This window comes from Geotrypetes seraphini, chromosome 5 (assembly GCF_902459505.1).
Source record: "Geotrypetes seraphini chromosome 5, aGeoSer1.1, whole genome shotgun sequence".
Taxonomy (NCBI): Eukaryota; Metazoa; Chordata; class Amphibia; order Gymnophiona; family Dermophiidae; genus Geotrypetes; species Geotrypetes seraphini.
This window is the reverse complement of record NC_047088.1, coordinates 192,293,399-192,321,273: the sequence shown is the minus strand read 5'-3', so window position 1 is coordinate 192,321,273 and position 27,875 is coordinate 192,293,399. Positions and strand designations below refer to the sequence as shown.

At 38.7% G+C, this 27,875-nt stretch overlaps 1 protein-coding gene across 18 annotated transcripts in view; it reads right to left on the bottom strand.

Moving 5' to 3' along the window:
• The window catches only part of TTN (titin), a 461,697-nt gene that overhangs the window by 152,776 nt on the left and 281,046 nt on the right, over window positions 1-27,875 (bottom strand). For all 18 annotated transcript variants that reach the window (XM_033947057.1, XM_033947058.1, XM_033947060.1 and 15 more), the window contains 18 exons: window positions 25,081-25,476; window positions 24,183-24,458; window positions 21,498-21,773; window positions 21,241-21,380; window positions 19,902-20,028; window positions 19,526-19,789; window positions 19,162-19,428; window positions 18,783-19,046; window positions 17,870-18,009; window positions 17,634-17,760; window positions 17,135-17,401; window positions 16,745-17,011; window positions 14,780-15,046; window positions 14,553-14,692; window positions 13,309-13,435; window positions 10,361-10,503; window positions 4,821-4,944; window positions 1,537-1,803 (listed from right to left, as the gene is read on the bottom strand). In XM_033947057.1, the coding sequence (XP_033802948.1) occupies window positions 1,537-1,803; window positions 4,821-4,944; window positions 10,361-10,503; window positions 13,309-13,435; window positions 14,553-14,692; window positions 14,780-15,046; window positions 16,745-17,011; window positions 17,135-17,401; window positions 17,634-17,760; window positions 17,870-18,009; window positions 18,783-19,046; window positions 19,162-19,428; window positions 19,526-19,789; window positions 19,902-20,028; window positions 21,241-21,380; window positions 21,498-21,773; window positions 24,183-24,458; window positions 25,081-25,476 (3,879 nt within the window). The remainder of the gene's footprint in view (window positions 1-1,536; window positions 1,804-4,820; window positions 4,945-10,360; window positions 10,504-13,308; window positions 13,436-14,552; window positions 14,693-14,779; window positions 15,047-16,744; window positions 17,012-17,134; window positions 17,402-17,633; window positions 17,761-17,869; window positions 18,010-18,782; window positions 19,047-19,161; window positions 19,429-19,525; window positions 19,790-19,901; window positions 20,029-21,240; window positions 21,381-21,497; window positions 21,774-24,182; window positions 24,459-25,080; window positions 25,477-27,875) is intronic.

Sequence of the window (27,875 nt, the reverse complement as noted above, 5' to 3'; positions counted from 1 at the left end):
ACCCTGCACTTTCACCCCTTCCCTTCTCCTTCTCGCACCTCTCTGCCCCTCCCCTTTCCCCCCCAACAGTCTAAAATCCTGTTAATATGCTGCTCAGCTCAGGTTAATAGCCCTTTGGTAATTCAAGGGGCTTTACTCATATGTGTATATATAAGCAGTGGCACACACAAATATATGAAGGTATATATACTTTGTATTTACAAAAACTGTGGTGTTTGATTATTGACTCATATGTTTTTAATTTCTCAGCAGTCTCTCCAGCTTCTTTCTTCTCCAGATGGCATGTGGAGAACCCACGTTGTCCTGAGTTCTGAAAGGGGACCTCCTGCAAGGCATACCCTTCACTGTCACTTTATGCCATGAGTTACATGTATGTCACCAAGTGCCACCATTCTTTTTTGGAATGTGTACATTTCTAAAACAGCACCCATCGTAGAACCAAATGTAAATCAAATAAGGTGACCAGTGATAGAATTGAGAGCCCTAGTAAAGATAGTGGGTATTTGAGTCTTTTCTTCATTGGTCTGTAGTATACACAGTTAACCTTATTTGGTTTAGATTAGTTCTGTGGTGGGTGATATTTGCAATATTTCTGAACACAAGTGAATTTCCACTTTATATTTGAAATCATTTCTAAAAGAGCCCTAAGTATATGTCATTTCTATTAATTCTTTGAATTAATGATTGCCATGCCTTCTATAAAATGCTCAACTAATTTCACCTAGGTTGAAAAACAACCATTTAAAACCTACCTAATCTATACCAAGTTATTCTTCTTATTTCTTATTGAACATATTTTTAATGTGTTATTATGTGCTTTATTATGACTGTTATTCAATTACTGTAACTGTTTAGATGTTAATGAATTAGAAAGTGAAATATCTGTGGAATGATTTGTCGGATGTATTAAAGTTGAAGAACTTTGAATCTTTCCAGAAACATTTAAAGGTCTGGCTTTTCCCTAAATAGGAAATATGTTTGCAGGTTATGGTTTGTTCAGATCTAGTCAATCTTGGCAGGTTTATGTATTGGGTGTGGGGCTTGAAGAATTCTGATGCTTTTATGTTCTTTGTAAAAGTGCCCCTAAATAAGTTATTTAGACTAGGTTCTATAAATTTAGAATATTATGCCAACTGCATTCTTTCTTATTTGAATCTGATTTTTTTTGTTTTTTGCTATGCTCTATTTTTCAATTACTGGGGTATTGTATGCCATTAGTTACTTTGCATTCTCATGTTTTACAAGGCATTCCTTTTATTCTCTTAGATGGTGAAAAGAAAACCTAGCAATAAAGAGGACAAAGAATAAACAACAAAGATAAAACTTGTTGTCTTGAACTTTTACAGAGATAAAATATTAGTATAAATGAAAAATAAAAACAGAATACTAAATATAAATAAAATAATTTCAGATGAAGCAAAAATACTAAAGGCACTGGGTTATTTAGTATGTTTGATATCAACAGGGTTAGTGGTATGTTTGGCAAGGCATAACTCTCAATGGGAAGAATTTACCCTTGTTTGCTATTGTACTTACGTTCTACATTCAGGAAACCAGAAGTCTTGAAATCCTTGGAATCACATGTATACATTTTAGTGTCATCCAATGTGCAGCCATGAATAATAAGTTTTCTGACTCTACCATCAGCGACGATGTCATATTTCTTTGTCTTGTGAATTTCTTGACCATTTTTGAACCACCTGACCTCTGCATTTGGTCTAGATACCTCACACTCTAGTATAGCAGTAGCTTCCTCTTCTACTGTTTGATCCTCAAGTGGTTTAGTAAATTCAACAGGAGGTTCTGAAAAAGAGAATTTGTGGTTTTGTTTTTAAATAAAATAATTTAAGATAAACTCAGAAGACATCATATAAACTTTTATTTTAGTAGCTATTTTTAGAAAGTCTTCTGGAGATAAATCAATTGAGATAAAATGTAAAACAATGATGTCTTTTTCAGGAGCACAAACTATAGACAATAAGAAGGCATTGCAATGACTTCAGATTTCAGCTTCAGAAAGAATTATCCTATATGCAACTGCTGTGAGTCCATTTAAAAAGTTGTTTATTGCCAGGCAATTGGGCAACTGTGACATGTTCCACAAGAAACAGCAAAATCACATTTTTACAGATTGACTTTAATCTCCAGAGGCTATCTTGAAATTAACTCTAAGAAAAAATATTGCAGATTTCTTTAGAAATCTAAACATTGATACAACAGAATATTTCTGGTGAATCAGATGTGGCTGATGTTACAGGACCATCTGTTTCCAAGTGGCAAGTAACATGACAGAGCATCTGTCACCCTTGTAACAAGATTATAAAACCACTGTATACTGCAGAATTTGCACAGAATTCCCCTCGTCCAAAATTCTGTTTTGCTATGTAGAATTCTGCAGAGACAAGGAAGCAGTGGTAACACCCCCACTGACTTGCTTGATTGCTCTCCTCTTCCAGCCTCCCCACCCCTATGGAACCTCCAGAGTGTGTGCACACATGCATTCACCCTTCTCCAGCTGATTATATGCAGAGTAAGAGAAGAATGTCTCCATGTCTGGTCACATCCTCTCCTTCTGTCACTGGGTGCTGAATTTGAATTTGAACCAAGGAGTTTATTGTGTCATGTGTGGTACATATTTTGCCTTCAACACCAAAGTGGCAGAGGAGGCGGACACAGCACAATGAGTACTCTCTCTCCTTCTCTTCCACTTGTGATCAGTGCTGGGCCAGGGACTGGGAAGAGAGTGTGAGCATGTATATCCATGTGAAGGTGCTACAGGGGTGAAAGAGGAGAGAAATCTGGGTGCCTATATTTCATTGGGTGGGGGGGGGGGGGGAGATAAAATTGAGGAGAGAAAGGGAGAGAGCTCTAAGCCATGGGGAGGTAGAGAGAGAGAGAGAGAGGTGCCTGTGTGCCAAGGGGGAGAGAAGAAAGCTGGGTGTTTGTGTACTGGGGCATGATGCAGCAGTAAGGGAAAGTGCTGGATGTTTTTTCTGGGGTGCAGGAGCTGAGGAGGTGTGTATGAAGGGAAGAGAGAGAAAGCTGGAGAGAAGTATGGCGTGATTCAGTTATGGGAAGTTGTCACTGGGAGGCAGCTTGGGGTATATGCCATAGGAAAGTGTATGGGGTGTGATCATAAAGAGATCTATGTGGGGGGGGTATATGTTATGAGGGGTGTTTTGGGGATGGTGACAGATAGAGAACAATGGGAGTATGTGCCAGAGAAGGGAGGGTTCAGAGAGAGAGAGAGAGACAGAGAGAGAGAGAGAGCTATAGGAATATGTGTGCTAGGGAAGACTGAGAGAGACAGCTAGAGAGTAGTCGGTGTGCAGGAGGCAGGGACTGACAAACAGAGGAATGGAGAAAGAATTGGGGTCTTGTTATGAGACAGGAAAAAAGAGAAAGAAATGTGTGAGGTATCTACCCTAGAAAGGGAGCAGAAAATATTGGGGAAGGGAGAGAGATCATCTAGGGAAGGAGTTCAAGTTAGCTGGTGAGACTACTGGGGCGGTGTGCAATCTGAACAAAGAGAAGTCTGAGGGGTAGGGGTAGGGGTGGGGCATGAAGAAGCTATGCCTTTAGGATGGAGGAATTCTATTAAAAAGTAATTACAAATTAAGGGCTTCTTTTACTAAGCTGTAGTAGATAGTGGCCCAAGCATGCCTTTATGTGGGTCTTTCCTTTGTGCTAAGGCCATTTTTGCTGATTTTCCATTTTTCCTATTAGTAGCCATACGTTAATGTTGCCATTACAGTGCGACCTTTATAAAAAATTACCATGTGAGCACATACCACCATCTAATTTGTAGATGGTGAGGGTTTATGTGCTAATCCTGTGCTAATCAGTTAGCATGAAGTAATGTAGCTGAACTAAGGGCTCCTTTTACTAAATGGTCGTGGGCTGGCAATGTAAATGCTCCAATGCTCATAGGAATTCAATGAGCATCGGAGCATTTAATTCACCGGTTCACAGTAGAAGCCTCTACTGCCATTTAGTAAAACCCAGCGTAACTGATTACTGCAGAAATACCCATTATCCACCCCCCAGATATGCCCCCTCTATGGAAAAATATTTTAAATTTTTTTGCACTTGTGGTAAGTCTTACACATGTACTAATACTTTCTGCAGCTTAGTAAAAGGGCCCCCAAAACTACAGAGTTTTACAAAATTCTTAAAAACTGTGCAGAATTAAAAAAATATTTTTGCACAATATTTATGCATTTTGTGCAGAATTCCCTAGCAGTATCTATTTTAAGACAATGTAGTTCACAAGCCAGACCTCTTCCCTCCCTCTTAGTAAGTAGTAATAAAATCTTTATCTGCTCTATAAACATTAGCTATTCCCTAGTTAACATACATCAATGTATCACAAACTGTGTGCCGTGGCACACTAAGGATTCAAGAATAGATGATGTGTACGTGAGTCTGTCACTGCTGGTGCCTCTCCTCCTTTCTGCTCCTCCCCCCCATGTACCTCTGTATATGTTTGCCAGCTTAAGAACTCATGGCTGTGTCTGGAGGGCCTCTGAGCATGTGCGGATATTGACATGATGATGTCACACATATGCGTGCATGATTGTGATGTCATCACGTTGACATTTACGCATGCCTGGAGGACCTCTAGATGTATCCCCAGGCTCAGGGATTAAGAGATGAGGTTCATGTGGGGGCGAGGCTATGGGTGGAATGAGGCGAGATCACATGTCCTCTTTTATATGTGCTATGAAAACCGTTTGCTGCATTAGTGTTCTGGAGCTAAAAAAAATGTTTGCGAAACAATGACATACATGAAAGGAGGTTTAGAGATTGTTCAGTTTTACCTTTCACAATAAGGTTAGCTTGTGTTTTGAAATCTTTTGCAGTCAGTTTTACTTCACCAGCATCTTTCAGCTGAACATCCCGAAGGGTGAGTGTATGAACTTTTCCTTCAGCACGTGTAACAATCTGAAAAATCAAACAAAAATTACCCACATGTCCATTATCTACCATTACCTAAGAAGTTTTAAAATATATGCTAGTATTGCTTTTGTTGGATTAACATTTTTATCAGACAGAAAATGCTATTCAAAATTGTTTTTCTTTGTTTTTAATAAGAATTTGTCTGACTGAGTGCTACTATTATTTGTCTGTTCCTTTTATTATCTTAACATTAGGTTCAGTAGCAAACAAATGTGAATGCACTAGCTGGTTAACGCTTCCACACACATTCTCCATCCATGACACTCCTCCTCCAGAAAATATTTTTTAAAATAGCTAACATACACTTAGGGCTCCTTTTATCAAGGTGCGGTAGGGGTTTAATGTGTGGAATACCGCGCGTTAAACTGCCTGCCGTGCTAGCCGCTAACACCTCCATTGACGAGGCATTAGTATTTTGGCTTGCCGCAGGGGTTAGCGCGTGATGAAATGTCCGACGCGCTAACCCCCGTAGCGCACCTTGCTAAAAGGAGCCCTTAGGCCCTGATTTTATAAATGGCACCAAGGAACACGGCGCATAGTGCAGGTCAATCTTAAGTTAGGCGCTATTTATAGAGTCATGCCTAGTTGCACCTAAATTGGACTTAAGTGCCAGTAGGTGTCAGAACCTTCGGCACCCCCTATTTATGTCAGTGTTTTCTTAGCCTAAATACTGGTGTCTAAGCCAAGTTTAGGTACTTATACCTAAACATTCCCATGATCCACAATACCTACTTTCTGGTAGGTGTCAGAGATAGGCACCTACCATCCAATTTTTATTTTTGCCAGTTATGAGTTGCTAGTTGCTTGTTATCGGTGCCAATTAAGCTTTTTAATAATTAAGGATGGCTTTTATCAAGCTGTGCTAGGGGTTTTTAGCACAGGTTAGAGCGGTAAATGCTCTGACACTCATAGAATTCCTATGAGCATCGGAGCACTTACCTTGCCGGCCTGCGTTAAAAACCTCTACTTTAGCTTGATAAAAGAAGGGGTAAGTTAGGTGCCTAACTTCAGGCACTGTTTATAAAATCTGGCTTTAGCACACATTAACAGGCAAAACAGCTTTTTGCAGTGGCCTGTTTTTCACATGCTAAGAGTGCATTAATATTTAACACCCCTAAAAGGGCCCCTATAACAATATTAAAATTTCACTTCCTCCTAAAACATAAATACAGAATACTGCCTCAAAAAGATTGCAAGCTCCATGGAACAGTGACTATATTTTTGTATGTTTCTCTACAGCTGGGCATACGCCTAGTATTGCTAGAGAAAAGTAAAGTACGAGTAGCTGTGGCAGTAGCATACCTATGAGGAATAGCTAAATACACTGTGGACTCTTTCTACTAAGGTGTGCTAGCATTTTTAGCTCGCGCTGAAGATTAGCATGCGCAAACCACGCGCTAAATGAAAAATACTAACGCAAACTCTATGGAGGCATTAGCATCTAGCGCGCAATAAAACCGCTAGCGCACCTTAGTAAAAGGAGTCTGTATGTTGCTTACATGAAAAATAGCTGTATATGCAGATCCATATACTGTATTTCACATCAGCCATTTATTTTTGTACAAGACAAGAATACTAATAATGAGAGGCATAGGGAAACATCCCTATTTACTTTTATGATAGAGTACGGTAGGTGCTTTGACTATTGATCTATCAGGAAAGGGTAATTTCTATTGCATTTGGGATAAAACATGAGATAGGCACATTAGAAATGAATTGTAATTTACTTAATACAGCTGGTTTTGCTTATGCCATATGAAAGTGATTTTTTTTTTCAAATAAATAAATAAACTATTGTCGAATTTTTAATTCAATAAATATGAATTATGCTTTTAAGGATTTAAAAAGAGGGACAGCCCAAGGTGGCAAGTTTCTTAAAATTATTATTCCAAAAAAATGCTGTACTCAGTGATTGTTCATTTAAACATATTTGTCTATAGGAAAACAAACTCCGTTTTACATGTTCAGTTCAGAGAGTTTTATGTGCATACAGATCACACTCTAAATCAGAGTTTCTCAACTAGGTCCTGGAACACCCCCTTGTCAGTCAGGTTTTCAGGATATCCACATTGAATTTGCATATACTTGATTTGCATACACTGCCTCCATTATATGCAAATTTCTTTCATGCATATTCATTGTGGATATCTTGAAAACCTGACTGGCAAGGGGGTGCTCCAGGATCGAGTTGAGAAACACTGTTCTAAATCAACTAACTTGCATAAAGCTTTGGAAATAATGCATGAAATTTGTTTTAAATGTGTTAAAAAAAATTTTATAGTTGTGTCTGAAACAAACTGAAAAAATGTCTAAGAATCAGCCACAAAAATCTTTTCATTGCACACCCCAAGTTATTAAAAATACATGGGCCTTAATTTACTCACATCTTTTCTGTCATTTTGCATCTATGGTAAAGGATCTTAGGTCCCCTTTTATGAAACCATGGTAAAGCTTTTTACCGCAGGCCAGAGAAGTAAATTCTCCGATGTTGCTACTTGCTTTCAAAACTAAACACACCCACTTCTCAGCCTTCCTATATAAATATCTTATCCCTTATGCCTATCTACGAGCTTTAAGATCTACTAACCAGAATTTACTAACTATTCCCTCCATTAAGGAGCTATTCTTAGATGCAATACCATATTTTACATTACAGCCCCTGTCCTCTGGAACGCTCACCTTCAATAAATTTAAAAGCAAACTTAAAACATTCTTATTCAAGGAGGCATATCAAATATGAGATATGACCATATCCTCTGCTAATTTCACTTAAGTACAGTGATGAATGAGAACCGCTTTTAAGAAGCGACACCCCCTCCTTTGTTTTTCCACTCCCCCTCATACTTTCCTTTTAAATTTATTTTTATCTCAATGTATTTCACACTGCCCCAACCCCAGAACCTCTCATATCTAAATTGTCTGTGTTTCGTCAGTCACTTATGATATACTTATGAAATGTTCCCCTTTCTTTTAAAATTGTACTTTAATTTTAGTATTGTAAACTGACCAGGTATTCGCAAATGGCAAGTATATCAAGTATAGAATAAACTTGAAAACATGGATGCTCATAGGAATTGAATGAGCGTCAAAGCGTTTACCTCACTGCTGCGCCGCCGGAGACTCACAACCCCCTCCTTTCGTGGCTCGACTAACCAGCCGTGCGCACTGCCTAGCCGCGTCGGGCCAGCGGCCCGCGGCACAGACTGCACCCGTCCGCGGCTGGAGACTCCACTTGGCGTGTGCGTCGGCTCTTGTGAGACGCTCTTACCTCACAGGATCCGAGGGGGCGTCTTGGCGGTCTCTTGCAGGCCGCGGAACAATAAGGGAGAGTCGGGGTGTGCGACGCTACTCACGCCGCGCGTGACTCCGTAGGAGAGTGCACGCCGGTAGCAGAGTTAGCCGCCTCGCCCCAGGGATTCCGTTCAGCGATGTACGTGGGGGAGACAAACCTGCCGATTAGGAGACATGCAGAAATGGTCTCCCGCGAACTCCCTTCCGCTCCCAATAGGTCGGGGACTGTTCCTGGCCGCGTGTACAGCGGCCCAACATCCCAACCCACACTCGCTCACTGGATACAGGAGCCGGAGGTGCCCTGAGGACACCCTGCCAGCTTCTAGCTCCGCGGGAGCGCTCCAGTAAGGTGAGAGGCAAACAAATTGTTTCAGTAGTGGGTGCGGAAGGGAAGCCGCGTCCGCCTCGTGTGATGCTGGATCGAGAGGGGCGACCTCCCCTCCGTTCACCCCTAATCTATCCTGCCCCCCTCTCCCACCCCCCCACTCCTAGCCGATTGGCCCCAAGGCTTCGGCCGATTTGTCTTCGCTCCTCCCTATGTGGCTCGGAGCTTGTTTTGTACTTTAATTTTAGTATTGTAAACTGACCAGGTATTCGCTGATGGCAAGTATATCAAGTATAGAATAAACTTGAAAACATGGATGCTCATAGGAATTGAATGAGCGTCAAAGCGTTTACCTCACTGGCCTGCGGTAAAAAGCTCTACTGTGGTTTGATAAAAGGGGCCCTTAATGAATCAGGACCATATAGTATCATTGAGATGGCAAGTTATCAACATGGGTTACTCTTATGTTACCACAAGTTTGGTATTTTAGGACAGGGTCACATTTTATGCAATAACCTCACTAGTGGTAACATAACCCAACTTAATAGTAGCTCATGATGATAACTCTCCCCTCCTTAATCATCAAAGACAGTGTAAGAAAATACAGCAGAACAATTAGGAATCATGCCTTCATGTATAGTCTTGTAATGTGTATTTAAATACTTAATGTCATTAATAACATATTTTTATTAATACACTGACTCTAGGTTTTTATTCTTACTCTCTGTTAAATGTCTAAAGGCTACAATGCTTTAAATAAACTATATTCATTTATCCTCCTTCCAAATTAATTTATATTTTCCTATGTTCTTTTTAAAGTAGACTGCAGGCTACTCTGTACTTTCTTAGACACAATAAGTAACTGAAAGATTTTTGAACAACAAATCAAGTATAAAAAGTTGTTAAATCTATTCTAAATATTCAAAGCAGTTATGGGTGATATAAATGTTAAGTAAGCTATTAAAACTTTCTGGCTTCCCACACTGTAAGACATATTGCTAGCACATTAAGAGGGATTAAAAATAGCTGGTGCGAAATGCTTAGAGAGCAAAATCTGGCCAGAACGTTCTCTGGAAGCTATGATCTATTGCCAAAAAAGGAATCTGAATTCTTTTAATCCCCATAAATGCAGAATGTTCTATACCAGCTATTCTATTCTATGCTATTTTATTTTATTCTATTTGTCACCTTATATATTCTTCCCTTGAGAGGTCCCAAAGTGGTTTAAAAAAAAAAAAGAAAAAATTTTGCATAAAAATAGTCCCCCACTTTTACAAAGCCTAATAGCGTGGGCCGCTGCAGTAACTGTCCAGAAGCCGATAGGAATTTAAAGGGTTTGGGACTTTTACCATGCAGCAGCTGCTAGCGTGGCTTTGTGAAAAGGGGGTGGTGGGGGAGAATTAACTATAGATCAGTAAAAAAAATCAGACTCACATATTTAAAAGAAAACAGCTTGGGAAAGGCATCTCATCAAAGTCCACTAATGATAGTGTTACTAACATTATATTTTTGCTACAATATAGAATCAGTTTTTTATATTTTATGAATTTACAATGTGATGTTAGACAAATGTGAATGTAAAACATTTGTTTCATTAGCTTCTTATAGTATTTAAAATCCAGTTGAAAAAGAGCATGATTACTCAGCTTGTTTTAATGAAAAATGGCTGACTCCAAAATATCACCAATGACATTAATAGTCTCCTACGAATGGAGGGATAACGCAAATTCATGTTTAGCTATAAGAAAAAGACAGATGAGCAGAGACGTTTTGTGGAAATTTTACCTTATCACTGGGCTCCAGTTTCTGATCTTTCAAGAACCATTCTACTGGAATACCTTCATATGAGAGCTCACAATCAAACGTAGCTGTTTCACCAGCTGTCACTGTCACATCCTTCAGGGGCCTCAGCAAGCCAATCACTCGAGCTTTTCCGAACATAAAAGACATTTTCAGGTTACTTGCCTACTCTCCAGAGAACTTCTGTCCATTTCTCAATGATCTCAAGTGCAACTTCCCCAAGAAGTCAAACTACAGCACTGGAGCTATTTATAAATATCAAGGGACGACCATTTAGGGATTGGAAGGGGTCTGATCACTGGAGACCCTCTACAAACGGATGCTGAAAAGTTATCAGCCCAACCAAGAAGAGAATGTCATGGATATGGTTCAATCAATGATCTGAAACAATGTCAGAAGAGAATTTCATTTCTGCAAATTGGCACTTAACGTAATAAGATAACACTCTTTTCAGATACTGTGGCAAAATCTAATCTAATCTAATCTTCCATTTATGTGTCGCTCATATCTATTCAGGCTCTAGGTGACTTACAGAGAGGGGTTAATGGGGGCTAGAGGGGCGAACTAGAAGGGGGCCTTGATTGTGAGGGAGGAAAAGAAGGGAGTGGGAAAAACTCAGTTATCAGAGAGGAGTTATCAGAAACATCCAGAATAAGGTGTGGTTATGTTCATTTCTGAGAGAGACGTATGGGTTCCGCTGTCAAATAGGAAGGCTTTCAGGAAGTTGGTTGGTTGGGTTGAGAACATTTTGGCATCCTCTCATATTTATATACATAGCCATATATAGTAATTTCACAGTACATATATTTCTCTGCCAATCGCTCCCCTAAGCCTTTTTCTACTTAAGAAATGTGCTTTCTAAAAATAAAGTTGACTGGACTAGATGGGAACAAATGGTATCTGGATAGATTTTATCTTTCGCTATCTATCAACCTATATGCACTTACACAAATGGCTTGATTCAATATATGGTGCTCAAAAATCAGCACGGATATGATAAAGGTCTATAAAATAACGAGTGGAGTAGAAAGGGTAAATGAGAATCGCTTGTTCACTCTTTCCAAAAATACTAGGGGGCATGCGATGAAGCTACTGAGTAGTAGATTTAAAACAAACCAGAGAAAATATTTCTTCACACCACATGTAATTAAACTCTGGAATTCATTGCAAGAGAATGTGGTGAAATCAGTTAGCTTAGTGGGGTTTAAAAAAGGTTTGGATAATTTCCTAAAAGAGAAGTCTATAGGCCATTATTGAGATGGCTTGGGGAAATCCACTGCTTATTCCTAGCATATGCAGCATAAAATCTGGAAACAGGATATTGGGCTTGATGGACCTTCTATCTTTCCCCGTATGGCAATTATTATGTTCCTATGAATGCTCTAGACTCATCCATGCTCCTCCCATGGTCACACCCCTTTTTGGGTTGTGTGCTATAGGATTTGGGCACACATTATAACAGAATAGAGAGTAGCAAGATCTGCAAATTGGCTTGTTAGTTAATTTAGTCGGGCACACACCTTGAATCAGTGTCCAATTTTGGGTGCCATATATAGAATCCAGGAGAAAATGTCATTTTGGTGAGCCCCCTTCCCATTGCTGAAATGCTAGCAGTACATTTATCTGCAGTGCTTTCATTTTATAACAAATGTTTATGAGAAACCACAATAACAATAGTGCATATGAAAACTTCCAGAGGAGTAGCATTGCTAGCCTGGAAGAGCCAAAATAAAAAATAAAATATTCAAAGCACTACAGTGTATATAAATAGGTGGCCTCTGGCACCATGCTCCACTTTCCAGTAATGCATTCACTTGGGGGAGGGAATGTAGATATTACCAGTTATAGGGCAAGGGAATACACCAACCTCTGCTACCAGTGCTCACCTGCCAATTTTTTTTTCCTCCGCTATGAAAAGATTGGGTGCTTCTGAGCATCCAATAGGCTCCTCCCAAGTTGCTTTGGGCCTTAATGCAGCTCCACACTATCGCATGACCACCTCCAGATTCAGGCCCAGCATATTGTGTGGCTCATGTAAAACCTCCAGCACCCTTATCTTTAGCCCCACCCAGTGCCGGTTGGGAAAGAGAGGAAGGGATGATAAGGAGGTAGCCCCTGCTGCTTCCCAATTCATGACCTGGCCACCACTCTCAGAAATATGGTCACATTCTATTATATGAAGCATTAGATATCACTTGAATTCTTGAGGCAGATGTGCTGTGAATTTGGCTTGGCATTTATTTGTAGTTGAGCCGTTTGTTCTTTCTATTATATGGCTTGTCACTTTGAAAACCTTTCACAGATAAAAGGCAAAAGGTTTTCAAAGCATCAGCATGTGGGCCAGTCATTGCTTCAGCAGAGGCTGGTGGTAAGGAGCTATAATAGTCCAGGCTTGTATAGAGCATGATATCAAGGGTTTGTGATTTATGGCAGGTCTTGACCCAGGGCCTTGTAACTGGAGGTAGGTTTTGAAACTGAAGGTAGGGGCAGCTACATTTAAGGACCGCAGTGTGGTTGCTGCCACATCCCTTTCAGGAGATGTGCATGATAAGCAGCCTTACTAGGAGAAGAATTGAGGGGCTAAAGACAGAAAGGTGAGGTTCTAGCACATATGACTGTTTCCTTTGTAAGTCAACCAATAAAGCTGCAATTATTATATCCACTTTGATGAATGAGTTTGACTTTTTCTATGGAAAGGAAAGGTTATGATGGCATGACTGGACAAGCAAATATGATGAATATACTTTATGAACAGCATTCTATCCTAGGGTTAAAATCAATTATTTCTGTTTTAAAAAAGGGCTACTCCCAGTCAGCAACTATGACAAAAACAGGGTTTTTAAAATGTTTCAATTTGTTTGATTACACAGTATACTAAATCTACCAGTACATAATAAAGCTAAACTAATTTTCATATACATGAAAATAATTACCTTTAACTCTGAGATGAGCATTGGATTTGGCATTAGCTGCTTGGAAATCAACTCCACCAGCTTGATCCAGTTTGCAGTTGTACAGGATAAGGACATGCTTTTTGCCTTCTTCCTTAATTTCACACTCCTATATAAGAAATTTGTATAATGTCAGTAAGCGAATTTCAACATTTTCCAAGTTACACATAAAGCAAGAAATACCCATTTAGCCCTATTTTAGATGGAATGTAAAAATCAGAATTGATATGTCCAGGTTGGGATGTGTACAGTCTCAGTAGTATTTTCTAAAATACATGTGGGAGTGCATGTTTATTTGCTGGTACATGCACCAAAAATAGCCATTGAATGGAGAATCTTATCAACTTACTTGTATTAGAACTGACATTTACACATGTATGTTAGTATTGCATAAAACATGTATGTCTGCCGATTCACAAACCTACATGTGGTCATGGTGCTAGTTAATAACAGGGGTTGCAGTGCTTCACTATATGTTATGTTAATCAGGTTTTCTACTCCACTTATACCTGTTCACTTCATGGTCAGAACACATTACAAGAGGACAGTTTGACAAAGACATTCAATAGGTGTTGCTAGTAAAGGTACAATTTGGAAATAAACAATGGCGGATTATGGGGGACAATACCCTTAATCCCTCCTGTAAATGGCTGGGCAAAATGAACAGTTTTGCATAATATAAGTGCAAACAAGCAGCGTGGGGTTACCGCTTGCGGTAATGCAGCGTGCGCTATAAACGCTAGCGCACCTTAGTAAAAGGAACCCTAAGTTGTATGTTACATCTATACTGTAAACGCTGTGTCCTATGTCCACCAAGTCTGTACTTTTATGTTACACCTATACTGTAAATGCTGTAATCTAAACCCCCTAAATCCGCCAATCTCTGTATTTTCATGAAAGTTTGTTCCGCTTTTACTGTGAATGCATTCTTGTAACCCGCTCTGGGCTCCTTTGGGAGGACGGGCTAAATAAATGATTAAATAAATAAATAAACAAGCTAACTATAAAACATATCCAATCCAGATATTATCTCGGGACTTTAAAGTATTAACGTTCGAAAAATTGCAATAACATAAATGGCTGCTAATAAGTAATTACAAGCTAATTTTTAAGGTAGGACTACTTAGCATTCAGTAGGGATTGTAGTTTCATATGTATCTATGCAAATACACAAATTACAAGACTTGGCACCATTAAAGCTATAAGTATATTAAAAGGGTTCTTACTGGTGACTGTTGCAAGGTTTCCCCTTTGAGTTTCCAGATTCCATGAACATCTTCCTCAGAGATTTCAGTATCAAAGCGAGCAGTTTCTGTTTCTGTCACTTCAACACTGTACAGAGGACGAACCACCTTAATATCCCGTTCTGAAATACAATAGCAGACAGTCATCACCAGTGAGTCTAGAAACACACCAGGCTCTCATAATCAAGTAGTGAATTTCACTCTCCTACCTTCAATGTTCAGTTTTGCAGAGGTTGTATCGGTGCCACAATCACATGTATATTCACCAATGTCCTTTTTCAAGGCTTTCTTAAGTACCAAGATTCGTTTTCTACCATCAGTCTTAATAACGACATTCCTGGATGGAATTATTTCCTTTCCATCTTTGAACCATTTAACTGGTGCCTTGGCTTTACTAATTTCACATTGCAGAATGACTTCATCTTTCTCTACTGCTGTGTAGTCCTGCAGCTTGGTGGTAAAATAGGGATCACCCTCTGCAAATAAAAATATCACAAAGACAAATGTCACGATTACTGATTTTAATTATAATTGGCTACATTTAAAGTTGATGACAGGAAAGTTGACTAGTTAGATGAACGATTCAAGTTACTGCAACTTAAAGGATGTGGGGAATATATTTAATAGGGGATATGCAACTTTTAGGAATAAGATGACATGGGAAATGTCAATGCTATTTCCCAAGTTTTACATCATATTTTTTAGCCAAAAATGAAAGGAAAACTCTGAAATTTCATGTAAATAATGCACACACTCCAAAGAGTGCATATTCTTTTTGAAGCGTGTGCACTATTGATGACATAGCCCCTGAAATGAAAAAATAAAAAGTAAAAATTGAGAATTCTCATAAACAATATGGGATGCTAAAAGAGGCAAATGTTTTGATCTGCAGACCCCTAGTAACTATTACCAGGGCCTATGTACCAAATTGTTCAATTAATGCACCATGTTAATGATATATTGCACCTGTGCTTAAATACCCAAATTAATGTAAATGCAGCTTTGAATGTAAGTGTACTCTGCAAAAGATTAACTTTAGTACATCTTTCCTTTCTCTACTGGCTCAAGGAAGAGGCTAGTGAGTGATGGAAAACCTCTTAAATGTAGCCCGATCCAGATGTCTCGAAAATAACACAAACCAGGAGAAAACGGTTTCTAGAAATGAGACTGTTTGTGATTGCTTTGGAAGCTAAATGTCAATTAAGATACCCATGTAAATGTATGATCTATTTTGATCAAACATCTTATATTTTCTATTAACCCTCCCAATTAAGATATTTTCTCGAAGGAAAAGGAGTAGTAATGTCCACCCCTTCTGTTGAACAGCTTAAGTGATTGACTCTAATTATAAGGTCCTTGAATTAATGGAAGAAGTAACACTACAATATTTTATGTATAATTTTCTTTTCTTTGTTTAGTTTCAAAGTAAGTCACTTTCTCAGATATGTGAATTGTCTCTCCCCAATGAGGACTATTAAGAGCCAGTGTATTGTTTAAATTTTGAATTGTATGTTCTTATATGTTAAAAATTATGGCAAAGTCTCTGATTATACATATATAAATTTCTTTGAGATGTATAAATGATATAATTTTTTTTAAAAAAGTAGCCTGATACACATAATGCCCTGATCATCTCTCTTTCTCCTGATGTCTTGCCCCTAAACAAAAATAATGACATATCCCTTTTCCTCTCCTTTCAATTTCCTCCCAGGCAAAGAAACTTCCTTCATCTTTTTCCTCTCTTTCTGACCAACCCACAAATCACACATAAACCTTTGATCTCCTGATGCTCATTATGAGCACTGCTACCAATGTTTGATCTTCAAAATTAAAGTATCTTTCTATGGATTTCCCCTCCAGAGGGCTCCCCCCTTCCACACACACCTTAAACTTCTTTCCACCTTAAACCTCTTTCCAGTTTCTTTGCTGACTGACAAAAGATGCTACTAATGGCACTGTATATTATGATCTGCATGCATTCTATAGGGTACGGTATCTTATTTAACATAGCATTTGGTGGCATATGACACAGAGAATTGAAAATGCTTTTTGAAAACAGGCTACTATAACTTATATATAATTATGCACATTATTAATTCACAGAACCTAATACAACATAATTAAAAGTATGCACTTTCAATAAAGTAAAACTTCTAAATACAGCATTCACTTACCGAGCACAGTAAGCTTAGCATCACATGATTTGCCCATAGCTTCTACTTTGATGAGAGACGTGTCATCAATGGAGACATCTTTGAATGTGATTGTGTGAAATTTGCCATCATCATGCATTGATACCAACTTGCTCGGGTGTAGGCGTTGGTCATTCTTGAACCAGCTGACCGGGATGTTGTCATGGGATAATTCCACAGTAAACACAGCAGTTTCCTGTTCTTTTACAGTTACATCCTTTAAAGGTGTAATGAATTCAAGACGAATGCCTAAAACATGAGATGAAATTTGTTAAAATGTACTTTTGAAGAAACAGTTTTTAAGTTCTTAAATTACTTGTTCATTAGATTATTTCATTATAATGGAACGTCACAGTCTACAATAATGCACACCTTCAATAATCAGCTTGCCACTTGTTAGTTTGTCTTCAGCTTCAAACATATATTTTCCTTCATCTTCAAAAGCAACTGTCTTGATAAACAGTGAATGCTTTGTACCATCTACTACAGTTTCAAACTTATCATCGCTCTGGATTTCTTGTGTTCCTTTCAACCAACGGAAGGTTTTAGGGACTCGAGACACCTCAGTCTCAAACTTAGCATCATCCTTCTCAAACACCTTGATATCACTGAGTGGAGTGATGAAGATAAGAGGTAATTCTGAAATCAAAGAAAATCAATGTGAGCTTAAAACATGTACTCACTATGGTTATTTGGTTCAGTGAGAATTACACTACATAAAATGTCATGAAAATATAATTGATTGTATTGAAAGTTAATGATATGCAGGATGGAAATGTGCGAAATAAATATATGATAGCAACATTTCTATTGCTTGTGGTGTGTGTCTCAATGAAATAAAGATAATGATGAGATTCCACCCATAACCTACCTTTTACTTTAAGGTTAGCTGCACTTTTGGCATTTGCGGCCTGGAAGGAAACTTCTCCTGTCATGTCCAATTTGCAATTATGAAAAATAAGAAAATGCTTCTTGCCATCTTCAATCATTTCACAGTCCTGGTTTTAAGAGCAAAAAGTAATCTTTGTAATAATGATTTATCTTAAGAAATACATTGTTTAATAAATAATTATTTTGCATTTTAGATATTAAGTGATAGGATCTTACAGGTGAAGGTATTAAAGTCTCTCCTTTCAATTTCCATATTGCATGAACATCAGGTTCTGAGATTTCTACTTCAAAACGTGCAGTTTCACCTTCAAACACCTCCACTCCGTGCAAGGGGCGCTCCACTTTGACAATACGAGCTGAAAGTGCAACATGATATATATTATTTTGCATCACTTGTATAAAAAAATCAGGAAGAAGGCCCATAGCTCACTGGCAATGCTGTGTACTTCCATGTAGGACCTCAATTCAATTCTTGAGTTAGATTTTGGCTTCTCAGGTTGGTTAGAGAGAACAATAATGCTGTTAACTATCACTAATTAGGTCTGGTTAGTGCTAGCTATCAGAATAGTAGGTGCTGCTACGTGATAACTAGCACTTAATAATTACCCCAACATCCTTAAGTATGGACCAGCCTGGTGGCTTAGTGGCAATACTGTGCACTGACATGTGGAGGAGCCCTGGTTCAGGTCTTCCACACCCTGAGTTAGCTGGGGCTGGAAATACTGCATAGGCAGCTCTTAGGGAAAGGGAAGCATGTTTATTGTTACTGGCAGCTGGTTCTAAAATGTAGGTTTTTGGAAGGAGTCCCGGTACGCTTCCTACTCTTAGGACTACTGCCCGATCAGAGGGGAAATGAATAGAGTGGAAATCATTCCAGGGTAATTGTGAATGAAGGCTCATGGAACCAGAGTCCCAGTAATGATTGCAACTAAAGGGTGATGTTATCAACATGGGCTATCGTTAAGAGATATTTTATTGTTAACCCCAGTTATTAGTAAGTAGGTCTCTTTGCATAAAATGGGACCTTTGCTTAAATATCACAAGTTAGTGGTAAAATAACGTGTCTTAACTGTACCCCGCATTGATAACTATGCCCCTAAGCTGAAAGAAAAAGGAGGAAGTTAATTACCTTCAATGTTCAAATCTGCTTTTGTCTTGTCTGTTCCACAGTCACATTCATAAATGCCCTTGTCTTTAATATCAGCTTTCTTAAGCTTCAGAATTCGCCGTTTACCATCAGTCTTCAGTGAAACCATCTTGGAAACTTTAAGTTCTTCACCGTCTTTGAACCATTTTACCGGTACATCCTTGCTGAGTTCACATTCCAGGATCACCTCATCTTTGTCTGTAGCAGTGTAGTCTTGTAACTTCACTGTAAAGTATGGATCAGCCTCTGGAAATGACACACCCAACATAACAGTGTGAGCTACCAATACTTTCACTCAAAAAGATACAAAAAATAAAGGTATCATGTACCTTGGTTGCTTCATTCACATAATATTCTTTACCTAAGACATTCAAGTTTGCAGTAGTGCTCAATGCTTTGACTTGTGCTTTAATCTGGGAGATGTCATCAAGTGTAACTTCGCTGATTTCTAATTTGTGTTTCTTGCCTTCCGCAGACATAAGAACCGTTCTGCTCGTATGAAGCTTTTTATCATTCCTAAACCAAGTTACTGGCATATTTTCATGGGAAAGTTCAAATTCAAAATGAGCCGTTTCCCCTTCTTTAACTGTTTGATCTTTGAGGGGTGTGATGAACTTCAGTCTAATACCTAAAATATAAAATAAGGAGTTAATAAATTAAAACTTTTGTTTTTACATGTGTTAGAAGACGTATACATATGAAGTAATACAAATGAGAACACATACCTGTAACTGTAAGTTTTGCTGTGCTCTTTTTACCATCAACTTCTGCTGTATATTCTCCTTCATCATCAAAGGCAGAGTCATTGATTATAAGTATGTGTTTCTTTCCATCTGCAATGATGTCAAATTTCTCACCAATTTTAATGATATCGGGACCCTTAGACCAAATGACATTTGCCTCCCGGGTGAGGACACATTCAAATCTGGCCTGACGTTTTTCTGGGACAGTGACATCTTTTAGAGGCACCGCAAAGTCCAGTTCAATTTCTGAAAACAAACAATATTATTGTTTTTTTTTTTTTTTTTTTAATATGCTTTCAACTGTGCTATGGTACATGAAATATTATATTTTCCTGCATGAAGTGTTGAAAAAATATACCTTTCACTGTCAGGATAGCTGTTGTGCATGCGTTTAGTGCTTGGTAAAGAACTTCTCCAGCCTGATCTAATTTGACTTTGTGCAAGGTAAGGAAACGTTTTCCTTTATCAGCTCTGATTTCACAAGTCTGTAAAACAAATAACATTTCAAGCACAACATATATTCCAGTTCCAAACCATGACACAGAATTATCACAAAATTTCAAATGAAAACAAAACTAAACTGATTCAATCTGAGGCCCAAATGCACAAAACTCACCGTACGTTTAACGATTGTCATTAAACCAGTTTTAACCGGATTAGTGACAACGTATTGCATTTATCAATGCCCAAAACGGCAAATCACGGTCTTTTCCGTGGTTTGTAGCAGCCTCCGATAATCATATGTAAATACATTACAATGAGCTCATCAATATTAAAATGAGTACTCCAATCGATGAACACATGATGCACAAAATGAAGTGCCAGATTTTAACACTCCGAAATCTTTGACAGGTCTGGAGGTGCCAGTAGCGTTAAAAAAACACTGAACAGCAGCTTTTTCAAAAATGGGCATAGATGTGCTTGTCACGCACAATATCTGTCCCCATTACAAATTTTAAAAAAAGGTTGTGCTGGGACTCCCTATGATGGCTCACACTCTCTGGGAGGGGTGTCGGGGATTCGTGGTGGGCCTCGGCAGCAAGAGCAAGTGGGTATCCCTTCTACCAATCTTCTATTTAAAAATGGGGGAGTCAGGAATGTGTGTTTGTGGTGAGGGGCCGAGGCAAGAGGAAATTAGTTTTCCCTATGCTTTTTTTTTTTTTTTTACAAAATGGGCACAGATGTGCGTAACCCACGCACATCTGTGCCCATTAGAAAAAAAATACTCTTCCTGCCCTGAACAGCTGAATGGCAGGCGGCTGCTTCAGGGCTTCTTCACCTGACAGCTCTGCGTATGTGTCAGTCGCTTTCTACAATGAGTGATTGGATGGTATTACAGCAGACCTATACGAACCTCATTTGCATGCAAAATTGTTTCCACATTGATCACTGTTTTCAAATCAGATCATATACCATTAACATGCCACTTACCACATGCTAATGATATTTTTACCGCATGAGTGGTTAACATGTTTCTACATTATCTATTACTGTGTGCAATATCACACATTAACAGCCTAACACAGTTTAGTAAAAGGACCCAAATATGTCACACATGATGAATAATATTTGTGAATGAAAGTAATTCTATACTGTTTCCAAAGCATAATAAATATTCTTTTTTTGCTTTCCCAAAAAATGAACAAACATTTACCCCATTTTATTTAAAACATGGCAAAATGTTTAAAGATGCTTACGGGTGAAGGTCTCAGTAGTTCTCCTTTTAGTTTCCATTCTCCAGGAATATCTTCTTCAGATATTTCAGTGTCAAAGCAGGCAGTTTCTTTTTCATAAATTTCAACATCCTCCAGTGGTTTAAGCAAGTCAACTTCACGTTCTGAAATTAAAGGAAAAGGAACAACCATATATATATTATAAAAATGCAAATATTAGCTGATTCATTTCTGAATAAATTTGTTTTTGTGAGGAAGTAATTTGTATATTATTTTCATACCCCCAAGAGTCAGTTTAGCTGTAACTCTGCGTCCTTCAACTTCTACTGAGTATTCACCGACATCATCAGGACCGGCATTCTTAATTTTAAGGAAGAGTTTATTCCCCTCTTTAATTAATTCTGTCTTATCATTTGGTATTATTGGGATTTCATCATCTCCCTTAAACCATTTCACATTTGGAGTATCCTTAGCAAGTTCACATGTAAAGGTAGCAGTTGCCTTTGGTTTCACATGCTGGTCTCTTAAAGGTCTTACCATCCAGTCTCTGATAACCTCTGCAAAAGATAAGAATTAGAAATACATGCTGTTAGGAAAAACCAGCACAATATGAATGTAAAGAATTGGATGACAGAATACCAATAATATGCAATAAACAGATGGGTAAATTTTAAAATATGTTTCTATTATAAGAAATTAATTATAAAAATGTCTAGGTCATACTGCAAAAGCCCAAAGGAGCAGTACAGTATAGTGGTGAAGTGATTCTGTGCACAAAAGAAGAGTGGAACTTGGGGGGTGATCGTATCATATGATTTAAGGTGGTCAAACAGGCAGAAAAATGACAGAAAAAGTCAGAAGGATGTATAGGAGCAAAGGGAGAGGCAGGACAGGAAAAAGGAGATGATAATGCATCTGTATAAGTCTTTGACAAGAACTTATTTAGAGTACTGTATATAAATCTGGAGACCACACCTTCAAAAAGATAAAACCAGGATGGAATCAGTCCAGAGCGAGATTACTAAAAAGGTCAATGGTCTTCAGCATAAAGCATATAGGGACAGACTTAGAGATCTCAATATATATTACTTTGAAACATCTATACAACTCCATGCAATAAATGCACAGAAGGTGAGCCTTTTTCAATTGAAAGAAAGCTCTGGAACACAGAGGTATAGGAGATTCAGGAGTTACCGTGTGCACCAAAAATGGGGATCTTAGTTTATAGTCGAGTCCTCTAGTCCGCACCTGTCCTCTACCACTGCCTGGACCTGTTGCAGACCTCTCATGGGCCTGCCTTAAACCCTGGTGGTCCAGCGATGAGCCAGGATAGGCACAATCCTTCTCACATCCTGTCCTGGCCAACTCTAAACCACCCCACCTTCCTCCTGCCTCCCTTCAGACCTTACCGTTACAGCCCTGGTGGTCTAGCGGTGAAGCAGGGCAGAAGTGATCTTCCTAAGCTCCTGTCCTATGAGAGCCATGATCAAAAATGTCAGCCTGCAAAGGGAACTTTACGGCAGGAAATTTTGAACGTGGCTTTCACAGGGCAGGAATGCTTCACCACTAGACCACCAGAGTTTTAAAGGTAAGGTCTGCAGTGCTCATGGAGGCGGGTGGAGGTGGGGTGGTTTAGAGTTGGCCTGGACAGGATACAGGAAGGATCACTCCTATCCTGGCGCACTGCTGAACCACCAGGGCTTCAGGCAGACCTGTAGTGAGCATCAGGGGTTGGCTAGGAAGGGATGGATGGAAGGAAGGAGGGAGAAAAGGAGGGCTGGGTGCAAGACAGAGCACTTGAATATAATCCCCGCAGTTTATATTGGAGTCAACCTTTTTTTCTCCTTTTTCGGGGAACAAAAGTTACCACAGTTTATATTCAGGTCAGTTTGTATTTGAGTATGTACAGTATCTAAGGAAATACTTCTCTACAGAATTATAAAATAACCTTCCTGGGGAGATAAGGACTTGATCTAAATTCAAGAAAGAATAATAGAAGCACAGATTTCAAAGGGAGTGGAAAAGATAGTAGAGGTTAGTGGCAGATAGGCCGTATGATCGTTATCTGCCATCAATTTCATTGTTTCTAGACTCCTAATATTTTTGGGGTACTTTATTTATACATTGGCTGATGTTGGTATCCTATAGTTTTACTGAAGGCTTACAATATGCTTTAGTAACACTTCATTGATTCAGGACATCAAAAGGCAATGAAGCACTTGGAACAGAGATGAAAACTATGTACTATAAAAATATATTATAAATCACATATTAAATGTGTCACTTTGTTATTTTTAATCAGTGTTTCCAATATATAATTGGGCTCTAAATTTGATTGGTTGAGGATGCAACAGACAGAAGCTGTTCAACCAATCAAATTCAGATCAATACTGTCAAGCCCTAGAGCCCTACTTTTTTGTTTGTTTGTTTAATCTTTGTTTGATGCAACTTGACTGGTTAAGCAGGCTGCTCAACACTAGGACTCAAACACGAGTCGATGGCACCTAACACACAAGAATTGGGGATTCACTGAATCCCCTGTAAGCCCTGACCACATGCCACGGGATAGCAGAATGGACAATAACCCCCCCCCCCACACACACACACACACATCGTCAGGTAAAGTGCTTCGGAAAGTTTATGAAAATAATAAAGAACCTAATAAATATATGTTTCAGAGGCTCATAGAGTCAATTCAATTATAATTGAAATCTAAGCTTGCTAATTACCACATACATTTCTCCCATTCTGTTGTTACAGAATAAAAAGCATATAAACTCTTTATGCAAAATCATTCATAAAATAAAAGCTATAGCTTGATATGCTTCCCTGTGTTTGCTTACTGTACATCTGATCATATCCAGCACACCCTGCGTTACAAATTAGGTACATTTCTATCATGATATGTACAAAACTAACTCATTTGAAGACACTACCCAGTTCTAGAAAAAAGTAAAAGTACTAACCTGTGACTTTAACATTTGATTCACATTTTACATCAGTATTTTCCACAGTACATGTATATACACCAGCATCAAAGTCATCGGCATCATTAACGGTGAGAACATGCTGCAGACCAATTACATTCACCACATGTTTTCCAGGAACAATATCAATTGGTTTGCCGTCCTTTGTCCAGACAACAGCTCGGTCTTTGTTCAATTCACAGTTTAGATACAGAGGTTGGGTTTTGACAACAGTGACATCTTCTTCAAGTGGTTTTGTAAAACGTACTGGTAACTCTGTGGGGATTGATATGCATGTTTGGTTAATGAAAAGGGGCAATTTCTGATATTTACTGAAATATATATATAGTAAAACCTTGGATTGCAAGTAACTTGGTTTGCAAGTGTTTTGCAAGACTTGCAAAACATTTGATTAAATTTTAACTTGATATACAAGCAATGTCTTGCAATACAAGTACATACAGTATACACACATCACAACTGAGTCGATGGTTCTCTGACGCTGCAAGAGTGTAGTGACCGTTCTAAACAAGCATAGTCTTGCAATACGAGTACATACAGTATACACACGTCACATCATCACAACTGAGCTGATTGTTCTTCTCTCTCTGATGCTGCAGGTGCTTAGTGACTGTTCTAAATGAGCGAAGTCTTGCAAAACAAGTACGTATAGTATTTTGAATTAAAGTTTTTGGGCTGTGGAACGAATCGTCTGCGTTTCCATTACTTCCTATGGGGAAATTCGCTTTCATATACAAGTGCTTTGGATTACAAGCATGCTTCTTGAACAAATTATGCTTGCAAACCAAGGTTTTACTGTATAATGCTTATGCTAGAAACAGTTAATTGAACAAAACAAAGTAGCTGAAGTTTGCAAATTGCAGATTAAAATAAATACCTTCAACAATGAGTTTGGCTACACAGGTTGTTTCCTTTTTCCCCAGGCGACCTACGCACGTGTACTCTCCGGCGTCTGGAACTTGTACATCTAAGATAAGTAGCTTCCGGTCTTTGCCATCGGAAATATACTTATATTTTGGACTTTCTCTCAGGTTGCTTCCATCTTTCATCCATGAAGTAATTGCAGTAGAAGGTGAAATAAGACACTCAAATGTTGCAGCTAACCCACCAGCTTCTGTCTCTTGTATTACTATGTCTTTAATTTCTTTGACAAACTTCAGTGGTACAGCTTTAAGTTGGTAGGAGAAAGGAGGTTCATCTGGCGGTTTTTCGCCACCACTACCTGGTTTTAACTTTCTCCGTTCTGCATCTGCAGGTGATGGTGTCTTTTTGGCTATAAGTCAGATGGGAAGAAGAACAAATTGAATATTGATTTAACTTTTTACTTGAATGCATGCTGTAGCAGATGAGTTAAAATGAGATTAGGGACCAGGCACTTGGGGGCATCTAACTTGTAGGCACCGCTCCATGTGGTTGTCAATCAACCATTAAGCATCCTTTATAGAATCACACCTAGCAGTGCCTAAGCAGACCTAGGTGTCACTAGGCGTCCTAGAGATAGGCACAGGTAAACCAGGCTAGGTATATGGCTTCCTGTTCATCTCACGATCCATTTCAAATGTTTATGTATTACTTTCAAAATCCAATATGGTATTTTTGCCCCTCTTGTCCCTCTATCTTGGAATGCTTATAGATTCTCCCATGCAAGAGGTACCCAAGAATTCAAACTTTCCTTTCCTTCAGTATAGGGAATATAAGGAACCAAGAAACTCAGTCAATCCTTCATTTTCAAATTAACACAACTATGGAATAAAATTCCTCTTATTTTAAGGGTCTCCAGTTCTTTTCAATTTTTTCATAAAACTTTAAAAACTATTTTGTTTGATAGACATTTTGGAAACCATCCACATTAACATTTTCCCCAACTTGTTCCTTCTTTCCATCTTTTGTATCTTTTTAATTATTATTGTTAACTAAGTCGAGCTCCTTTTTGGTTGAAGACCCGATATACAAAGCTAAGTTTTAGTTTAGCCTAGTTTAGGTTTTACCTGGCCTAATTTCCTGGTGCCTACTTCAGATTTTAGAGATGCCTAATTCATCCATGCCTATTCTCTACCCCTAACCATACCTACTTTTCAGGTAGGCATCATTAGGTGTTGGAGGGCACCTCGACTTAGGTGTTACATGCAACATAAATTGATAATTAAAATAATGTTTTTTAAAGCCTGGTTAATTTAAACCAATTAAAAACAATTTAGTTCTGCATGGAACTAACTGGGGGGGGATGCTAGATGCCCAAATCACTGACACCTAGTGACATCTAACTATCCCCTCCCCCTTTTACAAAACCACGGAAGTGTTTTTTAGCACAGGCCAGTGCGCTGAATGCTCTGCACTGCTTCCGATGCTCATAGGGTTCCTATGAGCGTCGGGAGCAGCGCAGAACATTCAGCGCGCTGATCTGTGCTAAAAACTACTTCTGCGGATTTGTAAAAGGGGGAGGGGATAGTTAGATGTCACTAGGTGCCAGTGATTAGGGCATCTAGCAGTGCCTAAACTAGGTGCCTTTTATAGAATCAGACCCAGAGTTGCCAATTTAACAAAATTTCCAAAAATGCAATTAGGACACAAAATGAGCAAATGGGTCATCACTGTAAAACCCGATCCAGAAAGTTTACAAGCAAAAGCTCAATACATTCTTACATTCTCAGTGAGTAAAATGATGCAAAGCACTCTTATGTTTAATAAGACTAAATTGTCTTTATTTGGCAAGCTTTATAAACACACAGTTCATAGGTTGCTATTAAGCCCTGCTTATACAAACCAAACTTGTCAATATAGGTCAGAACCAATGCATGCATACAGACATCCATCTAAGGGCTCCTTTTACAAAGGCGCGGTAGCGGTTTTAGCACGCGCTTAGCGTGTGCTAAAATGCCACGCGCACTAGCCACTACCGCCTCCTTTTAAGCAGACGGTAATTTTTCAGCTAGTGTGCGCTAATCTTGTGCATGCGCTAAAAATGTTAGCATACCTTAGTAAAAGGAGCCCTAAGTGTTAAATTTAAAGTTCTATAACTTTTATTTGAAAAATGCAGATTCTCTTTTCATCACTTTTTTTCCCTGAGTTTGAGCATGCTAATGTATTTATGAATCACATTAAAAATGAACCATTCAACAGGAATGTATTAAATGTTAATGTGATAAAAACGATACTCTCTTGTGAAACATTAGGGGTCATTTACAAATAGTTTGCACTAATGCCATTAATGCTCATTTATCGGCCGCAGGACCATTGCATCAAATGGGCTCGGGAGCAATAGGTGGCAATTTTATAAGTAGGTGCCTTCTTGGAAACACTCTGATGCCACGTGGGGACAGCCTATTCTATAATGGCTCAGAGTCCATTACAGGATACTAGTGTAACCTGGCATTGCTCTGCCTTATATTTAGGCACCAATAGTTACAACAGCCATAGAGCTAAATACAGCAAGGACATATGTAAGTTACAGAATCCCATTCTCCACCTATGCTCTTCCCATGTGTATGCCCCCTCCCCTTACATTTGCACTCATCCTTATAGAATAGTGCTTAGGGCTCTACGTCACCTAAGTACTACTTTTTGGAGCATATCAATGTGAAAAGAGGAGCCTAGCCACAGGTGCCTAGTTATAAAATTGCCCTTATAGTGCATGTTAGGGTGTTAAAACATGCACTTACTGTTAATTTATGA